At 40.4% G+C, this 16,736-nt stretch overlaps 1 protein-coding gene across 2 annotated transcripts; it reads left to right on the forward strand.

The window, feature by feature from the left end:
* The first annotated feature begins 193 nt into the window (after positions 1-193).
* LOC121582610 (trafficking protein particle complex subunit 13) lies at positions 194-16,307 on the forward strand. Of its 2 annotated transcripts, XM_041898536.1 has the most exons (13): positions 194-293; positions 1,633-1,701; positions 5,525-5,624; positions 5,956-6,040; positions 6,165-6,292; positions 6,477-6,549; positions 6,986-7,030; positions 7,443-7,460; positions 8,945-9,078; positions 9,448-9,646; positions 10,170-10,270; positions 15,688-15,835; positions 15,982-16,307. In XM_041898536.1, the coding sequence occupies exons 1-13, from the start codon at positions 248-250 to the stop codon at positions 16,087-16,089; spliced, it is 1,254 nt and encodes a 417-aa protein (XP_041754470.1). In that variant the 5' UTR covers positions 194-247; the 3' UTR covers positions 16,090-16,307. The 2 variants fall into 2 exon arrangements, with proteins under 2 accessions (XP_041754470.1, XP_041754471.1); XM_041898537.1 differs by lacking the exon at positions 7,443-7,460.
* The last annotated feature ends 429 nt before the right edge of the window (positions 16,308-16,736 follow it).

The following is a 16,736-nucleotide window of genomic DNA, read 5'->3' on the forward strand; positions in this document are numbered from 1 at the left end:
GTCATGATTCTGAATGCATTCAAACCTATACACCACTTGAAAATATATTATTTAATTAGCTGTATTTGTTTTATAGGATGTCTATGTATTTATAACTTTGAATGGGGAAAATGTGGAAATACAATTTGACGTGACACCTGTGTACTACAATGCTACCACAAGAGGGCTCTCACAAGATTGTCCTTCTGCGTGTCCTGTAGTCAGCTGATATTGCCAGGTGAAAGTTCAACCGAACTCTTCAGACAAAATGGAAGTAAATCAGGCAAAACAAGAGCATCTACTTGCTTTAAAAGGTATTTTACTGAGTTAAATAAATGGCAACAGTGTATAAAACAATGTGCTTAAGCAATATAATGGGTAGGGTCGCGTTAAACATTTTTGTTATGTGGATATCTGAAAAGAGGTTGTTTACATCTGACACTGACAGCTAGTTGGCTAACGTTAGCTAATACTGGCTTACAAGCTAGCTGCCAAGCTAACGTCAAATAAGCTTTGTAACTGAAAGATGATGAACGAGCTAGCTCGCTGACTACCTAGTATCGAGCAGTGTTGACGGTGTCTATTTTCTGTTCATTTTTAATAGCCAACCGTCTTAGCTAACTAGCTAGCTAGCCAGCCAACAATATTCTGTCAAATCATTTGCCATATATAATTCATTAATCATTTGCATACTATATCCTAAGTTGTTCGCCTATAACGACCTACTATACCATTATACTATAACCAATGTATCCTTTATTTAGCTAATGGTGGATTATGTCCTCCTAGCTGTATAGCTACGTATTTAGCTAGCCTCTGCCATCTTGCTAGTTAGTTAGCAAGCTCAAATAACCTAATGCTGTTGATCTGATGATGAGCGTTTCTTACCTGTCCACTACTTGACTATTCACTCAAAAAGTTAAAGTTTGCATTTGTACTTCTTTGAGACCTCAACGTAGCTACAGTATGCTGAATACACCAGTGTCAGACATTTTGATAGACCCATTCAAATAGCAAGCTACCTGGTATGTATTAGGACTGGTTACCCTAATATTATCACAGATGAAAGGGGAAGTTATCATTTGGTATTGTCATTGTAATAAGCAGCACGCAGCATCATATTAGAGGACTGGGTGTACAATAACTTTTCCTAAATTATTAATCAGAGAACACCTGACAAAGAAAGACTGCTGTGGCAAGGAGAAATTCTAACATTTATTTGGATAGTACCCTTCATATGGTTTATAGATCCTCAACTAATCTAACTATTAAAGAACTGAAACTAACCACTGATTTGAACCATCTAATCGGGAAAACAATAACCCTAGACCCCTTATTTTAACCTAAACCTAATCTTAGCCACAGCCTCACATGCAGTCTAGTTGCATGCAACATCTTGCATGCAAGCGAGTTACAGTTGTTAGTTTGTTGATAGTTTGATCTTCCATAGGCCATCTAGGCCTATAGGGGACTTTCCAAATAAAGTAGGGTCTGGAAAATACGCTAAAGGAGGCTGTTCTCATCTGGCAGGCATTAGGATATCTAGGCTGTTTGAGATAGGTCTAGATTTCCCATGGAATTTCCATCTAAAATTGCAAGCAGTAAACTAGCCTAAGCCTAACTGAACTATGTTTGCTCCTTTGGCTTTCACAGTGATGCGGTTAACAAAACCCACTCTCTTCACTAACATGCCAGTGACATGTGAAGATAGAGACCTCCCAGGTAAGCCTCTTGATTTATTTTACCGCCAACATGTAGTAGAGTTGTAGAATCTTATTAGGCCTAACCAATTTGCTTTGCAGCAGTGATTCTAAATACAGTGCCTTCGGAAGGTATTCAGACCCCTTGACTTTTTCCACATTTTGTTACGTTACAGCCTTATTCTAAAACAGATTTAAAAAATAATAATCCTCAACATGACTGGAAGTCGCTTTGAATAAAAGTGTCTGCTAAATGGCATATATTATAGGGTTATATTATATGTTATATATTATAATTTCAAGTCTACAGTAGGCTTATGGTAAAAGCATTGATATAACTGACTACTTCCATGTAGTGCTATAAATCCCTGGTCCATACCAACACATTCACATGTCATATTTCTCTTTGAAATCAGTATTCCTCAGAGAGAAAAACAGATGCACGATTCTACATTTCACAACCCATGGGAACATTATTTATTACAAAACTGCATTCATATATTCATTGGACCGATATGTATGAGAACGTGTAAATCAGCTAAGCTTTCCTTTACTGGGGTTAAGCCTCCAGTTAAAATTCCAGGCATGACGACAGTGAAATGAATTGAGCCAATACATTAATTAACCTTTGAAAATATGTGAAGTCGGTAATCAATAATAAAGCCAGCCAGCCACATCTATCTGCCTCCTCCACGGAATCACTAAGAGATCCCAGGAATGGCTCCGTCTAACCGGCTCCCAAATTTAGTCGTGCAGGCCTAAAGAGAATTTACAGTGTTTATTTTTCCTTCTGCTGGAGGCCTCCCTACTGCAATGTGAGCGCTGTGCTGGAAACCCAACTCTGCTGAACCCATAAATCACAGTGACACTTCTGGGTAGGGATGCTATTTATACAGGGGGGAGAAATGAAATGAAGGCATATCTGGCCGTAAATCGAAATGAACGACTAGAACACGATATAGGATAAATAAAATAACTTGTGAAAGTTTTTATGCCACCCAGCTCTCGTATCTCCCACGCTGCTCCTCTGAAGGCTACCTTTCACTCAAAGATTTAGAACATTGACATTGATCATCAATATTAAAGCTACAAAACTTACAGGGCCCATATGAGGAGACTGACTGACTATTAGACCTGGTAGTGACAGTTTCCATAGTGCCCTAAATCAGAGAGAATTTCTGGAGATTTAAAAAAAAAATAGATATAGAGTCCAACATTGCTGGCATTGTGTCAAGTTCTTTATGTGCCTCAACAACACTTAGCTAGATGCAGTGCTAGATCAGAAAGTATTCACACCTTTTGACTTTTTCCACGTTTTGTGTTACAGCATGAATTGAAAATGGATTAAATTGAGATTTTGTGTCACTGATCTACACACAGTACACCATAATGTCAAAGTGGAATTATGTTTTTAGAAGTGTTTATGAAAGATTAAATGTCTTGAGTCAATAAGTATTCAACCCTTTTGTTATGGCAAGCCTAAATAAGTTAAGGAGTAAAAATGTGCTTAACAAGTCACAATAAGTTGCATTGACTCACTCTGTGCAATAATATTGTTTAACATGATTTTTAAATTACTACCCCATCTCTGTATCCCACACGTACAATTACCTGTAAGGTCCCTCCGTCGAGCAGTGAATTTCAAGCACAGATTTAATCACAAAGACCAGGGAGTTTTTCCAATGGTTCGCAAAGAAGGGCACCTATTGCAAAAAAACAAAAAAGAACAGACATTAAATATCCCTTTGAGCATGGTGAAGTTATTAATTACACTTTGGATTGTGTATCAATACACCCAGTCACTACAAAGATACTGGCGCCCTTCCTAACTCAGTTGCCGGAGAGGAAGGAAACCGCTCAGGGATATCACCATGAGGCCAATGGTGATTTTAAAACAGTTACAGAGTTTAATGGCTGTGATTGTAGATAACTAAGCATGGAAAACAACATTTCAGTTACTTCCCAATACTAACATGAATGACAGATTGAAAAGAAGGATGCCTGTACAGAATACAAAATATTTCAAAACATGCATCCTAATTGTAATAAGGCACTAAAGTAATATTGCAAAAAATGTGGCAAAGAAATACATGTTTTGTAATGAGTACAAAGCGTTATGTTTGGGCAAATCCATCACAACTCATCACTGAGTACCCGTCTTCATATTTTCAAGCATGGTGGTGGCTGCATCATGTTATGGTTATGCTTGTCATCACCCAGGAGTTTTTAAGGATCAAAATAAATGGAATCGAGCTAAGCACAGGGAAAATCCTAGAGGAAAACCTGGTTCAGTCTACTTTCCAACAGACACTGGGAGACAAATTCAGCTTTCAGCAGGACAATTACCTAAAACACAAGGCCAAATATACACTGGAATTGCTTACAGACGACATTGAAAGTTCCTGAGTGGCCTAGTTACAGTTTTGACTTAAATCTGCTTGAAAATCTATGGCAAGTCTTGAAAATTGATGTCTAGCAATGGTCAACAACCAACTTGATACAGTGCATTCGGAAAGTATTCAGACCCCTTGACCTTTTCCACATTTTGTTACGTTACAGCCTTATACTAAAATTGATGAAATTAATTGTTTTCCCTCATCAATCTACACAATACCCCATAATGACAAAGCAAAAACAGGTTTTTAGACATTTTTGCAAATGTATTAAAAATAAAAAACAGAAATACCTTATTTACATAAGTATTCAGACCCTTTGCTATGAGACTCAAAATTGAGATCAGGTGCATCCTGTTTCCATTGATCATCCTTGAGAAGCTTCTACAACTTGATTGGAGTCCACCTGTGGTAAATTCAATTGATTGGACATGATTTGGAAAGGCACACACCTGTCTATATAAGGTTCCACAGTTGACAGTGCATGTCAGAGAAAAAACCAAGCCATGAGGTCAAAGTAATTGTCCGTAGAGCTCTGAGACAGGATTGTGTCGAGGCACAGATCTGGGGAAGGGTACCAAAACCTTTCTGCAGCATTGAAGGTTCCCAAGAACACAGTGGCCTCCATCATTCTTAAATGGAAGGAATTTGGAACCACCAAAGACTATTCCTAGAACTGGCCGCCCGGCCAAACTGAGCAATCGGGGCGAAGGGCCTTGCTCAGGGAGGTGACCAAGAACCCGATGGTCACTCTGACAGAGCTCCAGAGTTCCTCTGTGGAGATGGGAGAACCTTCCAGAAGGACAACCATCTCTGCAGCACTCCACCAAACTATCTGAATGCACTCTATATTGTACAATTTTTTAATTTTTTTATTTCACTTTTATTTAACCAGGTAATCCAATTGAGATCAAGTTCTCATTTACAACTGCAACCTGGCCAAGATAAAGCAAAGCAGTGCGATTAAAAACAACAACACAGAGTTACATATGGAATAAACAAAAACATACAGTCAATAACACAATAGAAAATATGAAATATATATACAGTGTGTGCAAATGTAGTAAGTTATTGGGTAAGTTAAGTAAGTTAACTTACCCAAAAAGACTCACAGCAATAATCGCTGCCAAAGGTGATACTAACATGTATTGACTCAAGGGGTTCAATACTTATCTAATCAAGATATATTAGTGTTTTATTTTATTTATTTATTTTTTGAATTTTTCTTCCACTTTGACATTAGAGTATTCTGTGTAGATTATTCATCAAAAATTACAATTAAATACATTTTAATCCCACTTTGTAACACAACCAGATGTGGAAAAAGTCAATGGGTGTGAATACTTTCTGAAAGCAGTGTATGAGAGTAATTTGTGTGTGTGACTGTGTGTGTGCATGCCTGCGTGCACGTGTGTATACATGTGTGTACATGTGCGTGCGCGCATTCTACAGGGGATTTGTTTGGTCGGCTAATGAAGGAGGACCCATCCACTATTAAAGGAGCAGAGGCATTAATGCTGGGAGAGATGCTCACACTACCTCAGAACTTTGGGTAAATAACACTACAGCAACAACTGTAGTGAACTGTTTGACATATAGAGCAGGATGAAACATGTATAGGCACACACAACTAGCATTTAACAATCAGACCGGCAGTTTATATCTTTCATTCCCCCTGGCCGATCATTTCTGTCTTTATCTCTTGATCTGTTTCAGTGTAGAATCATCACATTTCTTGCAAGACAACCTTTCACAGGAATACTTAGCCTTAATTTTGGCCATCATTTTCACCGAAAAGCATAGTCTTGTTTCTGTTCTTCAGTGGGCATGTGAGTCCATTGTCTTTGTGTGTGACTCTTGCGTAACAATTGTTCTCTGCACAGAAATATTTTCCTTGGCGAGACCTTCTCAAGTTACATTAGTGTGCATAATGACAGCACCCAGGAGGTCAAGGACATACTAGTAAAGGTACAGTACAGATATACATAAATCCAATGGAAACATGTTTAACCAATCTCTTTCTCATTGATTAATTCACTTGTCCTATTCACACTCTTTTAAGTGAAATCCCAATTTATTTCATGTCTTACAGGCAGACCTGCAGACCAGCTCTCAGAGGCTAAACCTATCAGCGTCCAACAATGCAGTCACAGAGCTGAAGCCTGAGTCCTGCATCGATGATGTCATCCACCACGAAGTCAAAGAGATTGGAACTCACATGTATGTTTCCTTTCTGACATGGACTAATTCTTAAATAACATACTTTTGACCATTGCCCTATGTAATTCTGGGAGAAGGGTGTCTCTCGAGACAACAGTGGGGAATATAAACAGCAACACATCTGCAAAGATACTTAGGAGTTCATTTGAATGCTAATATTCAAGGATTTCGGTCTCTATTCTAGCTTGGTTTGTGCAGTCAGTTATACCACACAGGCGGGAGAGAAGCTATACTTCAGGAAGTTCTTTAAATTTCAGGTGAGTTTCAAAGCGTCCTTTATTTGACCTCCCCCATGCTCCCTCACAGAGTTATATTAGATACCAGACCTCAACCCTGAGCAATGTCACAGGTCCATGACAGAGGAAAAGCAATTAGCAATAGCACACAAGCTTTGGCTTTTGACTACCAAACAATCTCACTACCTACTGCCCTCAGTCTCAGAAAGGATCTGCTCTAAGTCACACAAAGAAACTAAATCCAACTTCTCCTACAGTAACAATCATTTTTGTATAAGCTATACTGACCGTTTTAAATCGAATTTCTTGGCTCATGGATTTTAGCTTTTTCAGTGATAAATTGTGATATTTTCTAATGTTGTGAAGGGAGGTTTGTCGTCGCTGTTGAATGGAGGAATATTTTGAGAAATCATTTGAGAAATCGGCATCATTTAGCTTGCAATCTATTCTCAATCAGGTTCTGAAGCCGCTCGACGTCAAAACCAAGTTCTACAATGCGGAGGTATGTTTTTTTTCTCTTTCTCTCAGCTGCACTTACCTCACTCTTTTATTACCTGTACCAAAACAATGACAAATACAGTCATCCTACCGACTTATTCAACTTTCCACCTTTGTCAACATACCATCTATCTTTACTCATACATAGTCACATATTTTTCCATACATTTCCACTATCAATTCAGCCACTGGTTTTTAGATGACATCACAAACATAGAGTTTGCTGTATATCATGTTTCATTCCATGGTCAGGCATTTCCATTGGTGACACATAGTCAAATTAGCTTTTTATTCCCTAATTTGCATATTAGTAGCATTTAATTTGTTAGCGGATGAAACAAGATGCATTGTCACTTTCATTTGGCATGTAACCTTCATTTGTTTATTGTCTCTTGTGTTTTTATTTTCTCCATTAGAGTGACCTCAGTTCCGTGGTAATCGTTCTTTCAGTTTTCATTGCTCTTAACTCTCGCTTTCTTAATCCTTATTGCAGCAACGTCTGTCTGTCTTTCTATGGAGCCAATGAGCATGAGCAACGGCAAAATAAGGGAAAAGCATGCAGGGGGAAAACAATATGAAGAATAAAAACTCATATAGTAAGACTTCACTTCTCACAAAGAAAACAGATGTGTGATGCTGCTTTAGTAAAGGTCCATCAAAGGCTTTTCCCACTATTTTGCCTTTACTCTGATTTTTTTCTCTTCGACGCTTGTGCCCTCTCGCTAACTCATCTCTCACAGGACTTGTGCAATCGGGCAGTAGGTGGGCGTGGTGCCAGAGAGATTCATGGGAAATAGAATGGAAGCTTTGGGAGTGCATTGATCAAACAATCCATCCTCATAGGGTGAAATCGACATCATGGGTCTAGGCTAGGGCGGGTTTCTAAATGGCACCCTATTGCCTATATAGTGCACTGCTTTTGACCAGGGCCCGTAAGGCTCTGGTCAAAAGTAGTGAACTATATAGTGAATAGGGGGCCATTTCAGACAGAGCCTAGGTCTGTATGATTGTAGTGGGGTTTCCATTTCTACTGGTCTTTTGAATGATTGGATTCGAATGTAGATTTGAATTATGATTTTCAATCGAAATCCAGTACCAATCTCTGATGGGAAGGGCTGTACATTTTAATGAGGATTTTAGTGTTGGTGATTATTAATCTGATTATATGAATTTATATGTTTATTTCACTCTTTATCTAAAAGAAACTCTTTCAAGAGTCAGAATAAATCAGATCAAGTGAAACGTTCTTCAAATAAAGCTCTGGACAAAAGTAGCTGCACTAAATGGGGTATATGGGGTGCTATTTGAGATGTGTCCAATCAGTTTTTTGTGTTGGGTTTGATGACAGGTCAGGCTCAGCATGGGAGATGTGGAGAGGTGCTCTGCTCTGTAACAATAACCCCAGTCTGTCTGTCTGTCTGGCAGAATGTTTCTGTCTGTGGTCCCTACTTAATCACTAGCATTTGAATTTCAGGCATGAACTAATCTCTGAGCGCTCCTCTGTTCAGTTGAGTACTAATCCACTCCTCAAAGGTAAACTGAGCAGACTTTGCTACTCCATTTTGGCCCTGCTGGTTGATTTAAATAGTATTGACGAAGGTATGAAAACCTTGTCTTACTGGGGTTCTAATGATGTCGTAATATTTCTGACACATTCATACATGCCAAAATCTAGTGTAAGTTATACAGGTATTTTGTGTTTTTTTCTAGAATCTAACTGTATAAGTCACATGTTTTCAGAAAAATCTGACACACACTAGGCCTAAATGAAATCTACAACTTCCCCTTGAGGGGGCAATACGCTGTAAAGTACATTGAAAGGAATTGAAGTCAAAGTGCTGCCCAGTTAAGTCCTTTGAGGTGGTGTTCCTCTAGTTAGCGGCTAACGTTAGCGCTGACCCCTTACCCCCGCCCCCAGACAGACGAGGTGTTTCTTGAGGCCCAGATCCAGAACATCACCACGTCGCCCATGTTCATGGAGAAAGTGTCCCTGGAGCCCTCCATGATGTACAATGTCACCGAGCTCAACACCGTGGAGACTGGGGACGAAGGGTAAGGGGGATACATACACACACATATTTTAGTGTTATGTTTGGATTGTACAGTAAAAAGGCATTAATTTCAGAAAGATATACGTGTGAAGAAGAGAAAGGGAACTCGACAAGAGTATCTGTATAGATTATGCTAGCATGATATCTTGTTTTTTCTGGTCTCAATTTCTAGTGTTATTTTACTGCTTTTTTGTTGAAACATTTTGACTGTGAAAGCTGTATGACTATTCTGATTGAAATCTATGCTGCGTACGAGATACTGCATTCACTCGGCCAAGTTTTCTCACTGTCGCTCAAGGCGCCCCCACTATGTCAAATGTAATAGGTTTTCAGTGTCAGCTCAGACTTCTCCACCCTGACTGTGTTCCAGAACGTCTACGTTTGGGAAGATGTCTTACCTGCAGCCCATGGACACGCGCCAGTACCTCTACTGCCTGAAGCCCAAATCGGAGTTTGCAGAGAAGGCGGGCGTCATCAAGGGCGTGACGGTCATCGGTAAACTGGACATTGTGTGGAAGACCAACTTAGGAGAGAAAGGAAGGCTGCAGACAAGCCAGCTACAGAGAATGGTACCAGAGCATTCTCAGTTACATGATATGGTTCTTAGTTAAAGTATATGGTTGTTGCATAACAGGACATTCTCAGTCTCAATGCTGTGGTTGTCTTTGTTGTAGTTTGTTGAGTGGTGGTGTTGATGTTGTTCTTGTCAGTCATACCTGGGCTGTTGACAAATGTGACTCATTGGACAATTACTATGAAAATAACATAGCTCAAAATGAAGATGATATTCTCAATTGGGTAATGTAGTCATTCTACAGTTTCCAAATTGGTCTACAATTGCATCACCTAAATTATGCAAAATGTGATGTCTCCAAGCCTGTTGCCCAGGGGTACCAACCAGACAGTGCAATCTAAAGTGGCCTATACCATGGTCCCAGATGATGCGCTTCTTAAGCTTAAAATGAAGAAAATCGGTCCAGACTCCTTATAAAAAATAAACTCCAGCATACCAGTAACCTGGATGCTTCCAACAATTTAATGGATCTCAGTCGACCTTCAACAGGGTATTGTTTTTCCACTTGTCTCTGCCAGGCTCCAGGTTATGGAGACGTCAGACTATCACTGGAGATGATCCCAGACACCGTCAACCTAGAGGAACCCTTCGACATCACCTGTAAAATCACCAACTGCAGGTATAGTCAAATGGATGGACGGACCTATGTGTGGCAACTCTCCTGACTGTCATTATCATGCTATTCTTTAATCTACAATATGATATGGACACGATAGATGGTATGTTGTGACAATGATGGGCTGGTTAAAGCACATATAGACTTTTAACTAGGCTGGTTGTATGTTTTATATACAGTACCAGTCAAATGTTTGGACACACCTACTCATTCCAGGGTGTTTCTTTATTTTAACTATTTTCTATATTGTAGAATAATAGTGAAGACATCAAAACTATGAAATAACACATATGGAATCACGTAGTAACCAACGAAGTGTTAAACAAATCAAAATATATTGTATATTTCAGATTCTTCAAATAGCCACCATTTGCCTTGATGACAGCTTTGCACACTCTTGGCATTCTCTCAACCAGCTTCATAAGTTAGTCACCTGCCTTTGAATTCAAGGCACACTTAACCAGCATGGCTACCACAGCATTCTGCAGCGATACGCCATCCCATCTGGTTTGGGCTTAGTGGGATTATCATTTGTTTTTCAACAGGACAATGACCCAACACACCTCCAGGCTGTGTAAGGGCTATTTGACCAAGAAGGGGAGTGATGGAGTGCTGCATCAGATGACCTGGCCTCCACAATCCCCCGATCTCAACCAATTGAGATGGTTTGGGATGAGTCGGACCGCAGAGTGAAGGAAAAGCAGCCAACAAGTGCTCGGCATATGTGGGAACTCCTTCAAGACTGTTGGAAAAGCATTCCAGGTGAAGCTGTTTGAGAGAATGCCAGGAGTGTGCAAAGCTGTCATCAAGGCAAAGGATGGCTATTTGAAGAATCTCAAATATAAAATATAGTACAAATAAAGAGAGAGAGAGAGAGAGAGAGAGAGAGAGAGAGAGAGAGAGAGAGAGAGAGAGAGAGAGAGAAGAGAGAGAGAGAGAGAGAGAGAGAGAGAGAGAGAGAGAGAGAGAGAGAGAGAGAGAGAGAGAGAGAGAGAGGAGAGAGAGAGAGAGAGAGAGAGAGAGAGAGAGAGAGAGAGAGAGAGAGAGAGAGAGAGGAGAGAGAGAGAGAGAGAGAGAGAGAGAGAGAGAGAGAGAGAGAGAGAGAGAGAGAGAGAGAGAGAGAGAGAGAGAGAGAGAGAGAGAGAGAGAGAGAGAGAGAGAGAGAGAGAGAACCAGTCAAAAGTTTGGACACACGTACTCATTCCAGGGTTTTTCTTTATTTTTACTATTTTCTACATTGTAGAATAATAGTGAAGACATCAAAACTATCAAATAACACATATGGAATCATTTAGTAACCAATAAAGTGTTAAACAAATCAAAATATATTTTAGATTCTTCAAAGTAGCCACCCTTTGCCTTGATGATAGCTTTGCACACTCTTGGCGTTCTTTCAACCAACTTCACCTGGAATGCTTTTCCAACCTTGAAGGAGTTCCCACATATGCTGAGCACTTGTTGGCTGCTTTTCCTTCACTCTGCCGTCCGACTCATCCCAAACCATCTCAATTGGGTTGAGGTCGGGGGATTGTGGAGGCCAGGTCATCGGATGCAGCACTCCAACACTCTCCTTCTTGGTAAAATAGCCCTTACACAGCCTGTAGGTGTGTTGGGCCATTGTCCTGTTGAAAAACAAATGATAGTCACACTAAGCCCAAACCAGATGGGATGGCGTGTCGCTGCAGAATGCTGTGGTAGCCATGCTGGTTAAGTGTGCCTTGAATTCTAAATAAATCAGAGACAGTGTCACCAGCAAAGCACCCCCACACCATAACACCACCTACTCCATGCTTTACGGTGGGAACTACACATGCGGAGATCATCCGTTCACCCACACCGTTGCAGCAATTCGACCATGAAGGCCTGATTTACACAGTCCCCTCTGAACAGTTGATGTTGAGATGTGTCTGTGACTTGAACTCATTTATTTGGGCTGCAATTTCTGAGGCTGGTAACTCTAATGAACTTATCCTCTGCAGCAGAGGTAACTCTGGGTCTTCCATTCCTGTGGTGGTCCTCATGAGAGCCAGTTTCATCATAGCGTTTTATGGTTTTTGCCACTGCACTTGAAGAAACTTTCAAAGTTCTTGACATTTTACGTATTGACTGACCTTCATGTCTTAAAGTTATGATGGACTTGTGGTTTCCCTTTGCTTATTTGAGCTGTTCTTGCAATAATATGGACTTGGTCTTTTACCAAATAGGGCTATCTTCTGTATGCCCCCCTACCTTGTCACAACACAACTGATTGGCTCAAACGCATTATATTTTAAGAAGGCACACCTGTTAATTGAAATTCCCGTTGACTACCTCATGAAGCTGGTTGAGAGAATGCCAAGTGTTTATTTTTATTTTTATTTTTCTGGGGGTAGCTGGTTGAGAGAATGCCAAGTGTTTGCAAAGCTGTCATCAAGGCAAATGGTGGCTATTTGAAGAATCTGAAATATACAATATATTTTGATTTGTTTAACACTTCGTTGGTTACTACGTGATTCCATATGTGTTATTTCATAGTTTTGATGTCTTCACTATTATTCTACAATGTAAAATATAGTAAAAATAAAGAAAAACCCTTGAATGAGTAGGTGTGTCCAAACGTTTGACTGGTTGTGTGTTTGTGTGTATATAGTGCATTCGGAAAGTATTCAGCCCCCTTGACTTTTTCCACATTTTGTTACATTACAGCCTAATTCTAAAATTTATTAAATTGTTTTTTTTTCTTCATTAATCTACACATAAATCATGTAATGATGAAGTGAAAACAGGTTTTTAGAAATTTTTGCACATAATAAATAAAATGTTTACATAAGTATTCAGACCCTTTGCTATGAGACTCGAAATTGAGCTCAGGGGCATCCTGTTTCCATTGATCATCCTTGAGATGTTTCTACAACTTGATTGGAGTCCACCTGTAGTAAATTAAATGGATTGGACATGATTTGGAAAGGCACACACCTGTCTATATAAGGTCCCACAGTTGACAGTGCATGTCAGAGCAAAAATCAAGCCATGAGATCGAAGGAAATGTCTGTAGAGCTCCGAGACAGGATTGTGTCGAGGCACAGATCTGGGGAAGTGTACCAAAAAATGCCTTCAGCATTGAAGGTCCCCAAGAACACAGTAGCCTCCATCATTCTTAAATGGAGGAAGTTTGGAACCACCAAGACTCTCACTAGAGCTGGCCGCCCGGCCAAACTGAGCAATCGGGGGAGAATGGCCTTGGTCAGTGAGGTGACCAAGAACCCGAAGGTCCCTCTGAAAGAGCTCCAGAGTTCCTCTGTGGAGATGGGAGAACCTTCCAGAAAGACAACCATCTCTGCAGCACTCCCCCAATCAGGCCTTTATGGTAGAGTGGCCAGACGGAAGCCGCTCCTCAGTAAAATGCACATGACAACCTGCTTGGAGTTTGCCAAAAAGGCACCTAAAGGATTCAGACCATGAGAAACAAGATTCTCTGGTCTGATGAAACCAAGATTGAATTCTTTGGCCTGAATGCCAAGTGTCATGTCTAGAGGAAACCTGGCGCCATCCCTATGGTGAAGCATGGTGGTGGCAGGATGATGCTGTGGGGATGTTTTTCAGCGGCATGGACTGGGAGACCAGTCAGGATTGCGGGAAAGATGAATGGAGCAAAGTACAGAGAGATCCTTGATGAAATCCTGCTCCAGAGCGCTCAGGACCTCAGACTGGAGCAAAGGTTCACCTTCCAACAGGACAATGACCCTAAGTACACAGCCAAGACAACGCAGGAGTGGCTTCGGGACAAGTCTCTGAAGGTCCTTGAATGGCCCAGCCGAGCCCGGACTTGAACCCAATGAACATCTCTGGAGAGACCTGAAAATAGTTGTGCAGCGACGCTCCCCATCCAACCTGACAGAGCTTGAGAGGATCTGCAGAGAAGAATGGGAGAAACTCCCCAAATACAGGTGTACCAAGCTTGTAGCGTCATACCCAAGAAGTCTCGATGCTGTAATCGCTGCCAAAGGTGCTTCAACAAAGTACTGAGTAAAGGGTCTGAATACTTACGTAAATGTGATATTTGCAAAAATGTATAACCTATTTTTGCTTTGTCATTATAGGGTATTGTGTGTAGACTGATGAAAAAACAACAACAATTTAATCAATTTTAGAAGAAGGCTGTAGCGTAACCAAATGTGGAAAAGGTCAAGGGGTCTAAATACTTTCCTAATGCACTGTGTGTATGTATAATTTTGTATTTATTTTGTATTTGACCAGGCACGTCAATTATTAACAAATTATTATTTACATTAACAGCCTGGAATGAGGCAAAAGGCCTCCTGTGGGGAAGGGGTGGGGATTAAAAGAAAGTGTAAGAGAAGATTGACAACATAGACAGAACACACTTGGTAACAGTACAGATACATCAGCAGACAGAGAGTGGAATCAAAGCACAACAAGACAAGAGACACCACCACGCTACATGAAGGGAGAGCTATGGCAACAACACAACGTGGTACAAGCATTAATAAGGGCAGACAACAGCACAACATGGTACAAGCATTAATAAGGGCAGACAACAGCACAACATGGTACAAGCATTAATAACGGCAGACAACAGCACAACATGGTACAAGCATTAATAACGGCAGACAACAGCACAACATGGTACAAGCATTAATAACGGCAGACAACAGCACAACATGGTACAAGCATTAATAATGGCAGACAACAGCACAACATGGTACAAGCATTAATAAGGGCAGACAACAGCACAACATGGTACAAGCATTAAAAAGGGCAGACAACAACACATGGTACAAGCATTAATAAGGGCAGACCATAGCACAACATAGTACAAGCATTAATAAGGGCAGACAACAGCACGAGGGACAAAGTAGGCAGAGACAAAGCACATCACGACAAGAAGGGATTTCACAAGACATGGCAGACCACAATACAAGCAACATAGCACAAATAATAGCAGCGCAAACAGACAGAAAACAGACACCACGATCAGCAGCCTACATTATTGGTTTGCATATCCATGACTGAGTCCTTGAAAGCTGAGACAGAGACATAACTTTCCAGCTTAAATGTTTTTTGTAAATTGTTCCAGTCGCTAGCTGCAGCGAACTGAAAAGAGGAGCGACCCAGGGATGTGTTTGCTTTGTGGACCTTTAACAGAATATGAATGGCAGATCGGGTGCTGTATTTAGAGGATGAGGGTTGCAATAGGTATCTCAGGTAAGTATCTCAGCACACCATCTTAAATCATGGAGTTGAGTTTTGTTGGCTAGGGGGAGTGAGGCATAAGAGGATTTTGTAGATGAGCATCAACCAGTGGATTTTGCGTCTTGTATAAAGAGATGGCCAGTTTACAGAGGAATACAAAGTACTGTGATGTGTTCTTTAAGTAGGATTGGTGGCAAATCTGATGGCCAAGTTGTGTGTTGTTGCAGTGAGAGGACCATGGACCTGGTGCTGGAGATGTGTAACACCCGCTCCATCCACTGGTGCGGTGTATCAGGGAGACAGCTGGGCAAAGTCAGCCCCAGTGCCTCGCACTCTCTGCCCCTCAAACTCCTCTCCTCTGTCCAGGGCTTGCAAGTAGGTGCCCACTTCTTCACATTATAATACATTGTAACACTAAGCATAGCTAAGGCTTATTACAGTATGTTATGCTATTACTGTTAACAGTTGCAGTCAACAATCAGTTGGTGATTGTAGCTAATCACCATTTGCTTGTGTTTCAGAGTATATCTGGCCTGAGACTGACCGACACATTTCTGAAGAGGACTTATGAATACGATGACATTGCACAGGTGTGTGTGGTCTGTCCATACATGAGCCGTCAGAGCTAAGACTCTTCTAGACCATTCTAGAACTGAGCACTATAGATCTCACATCTCAATGGACCAACTACCATACTCTGCACCTATATCATCACCTTACACTTACTGTACACACCCCAAGGTGATCATGTTTTAACAGATGTTATGTTTTTAATGTTTTCTTTGCAAAAAAAAATCATGATTTTAAATTAATGTGCATTTAAATGTGAATAAAAACGTTAACTTAATCCCTAGTTTGTTGTGCTTCGCTAAAATCTTTATTATTCTGCACTATATAAGTACAAATCTGCTTCCGAAGTGATTTAATTATATGATTTCACAACAAGACTCACAGAACAAAAAAAACTATCAATTTCAATACATTTTATTGAGGCGTATATTTTTTGACGAAACATTATGCTGCTCTGTTTTACAAGCATATTCATTAGCTTCAATTAAGTGTCTGACAATAAATATCAGATGGAAAAGCATGCAAAATCAACAAGGCTGAAGAAGTCCCATACTATCAACATTGCTTCAGTGATGTCAAATGAAACAGAATCAAAAGGGAAATGGCATTGACATAATGACGTGTGTTTGCTATGGTTGCAATGACTAGTACATACAGGGTGGGGTGGGGGGGGTGCAGACATGGTCACTATACATACTTTCAAGGA

This window comes from Coregonus clupeaformis, chromosome 15, assembly GCF_020615455.1.
Source record: "Coregonus clupeaformis isolate EN_2021a chromosome 15, ASM2061545v1, whole genome shotgun sequence".
Lineage (NCBI taxonomy): Eukaryota > Metazoa > Chordata > Actinopteri > Salmoniformes > Salmonidae > Coregonus > Coregonus clupeaformis.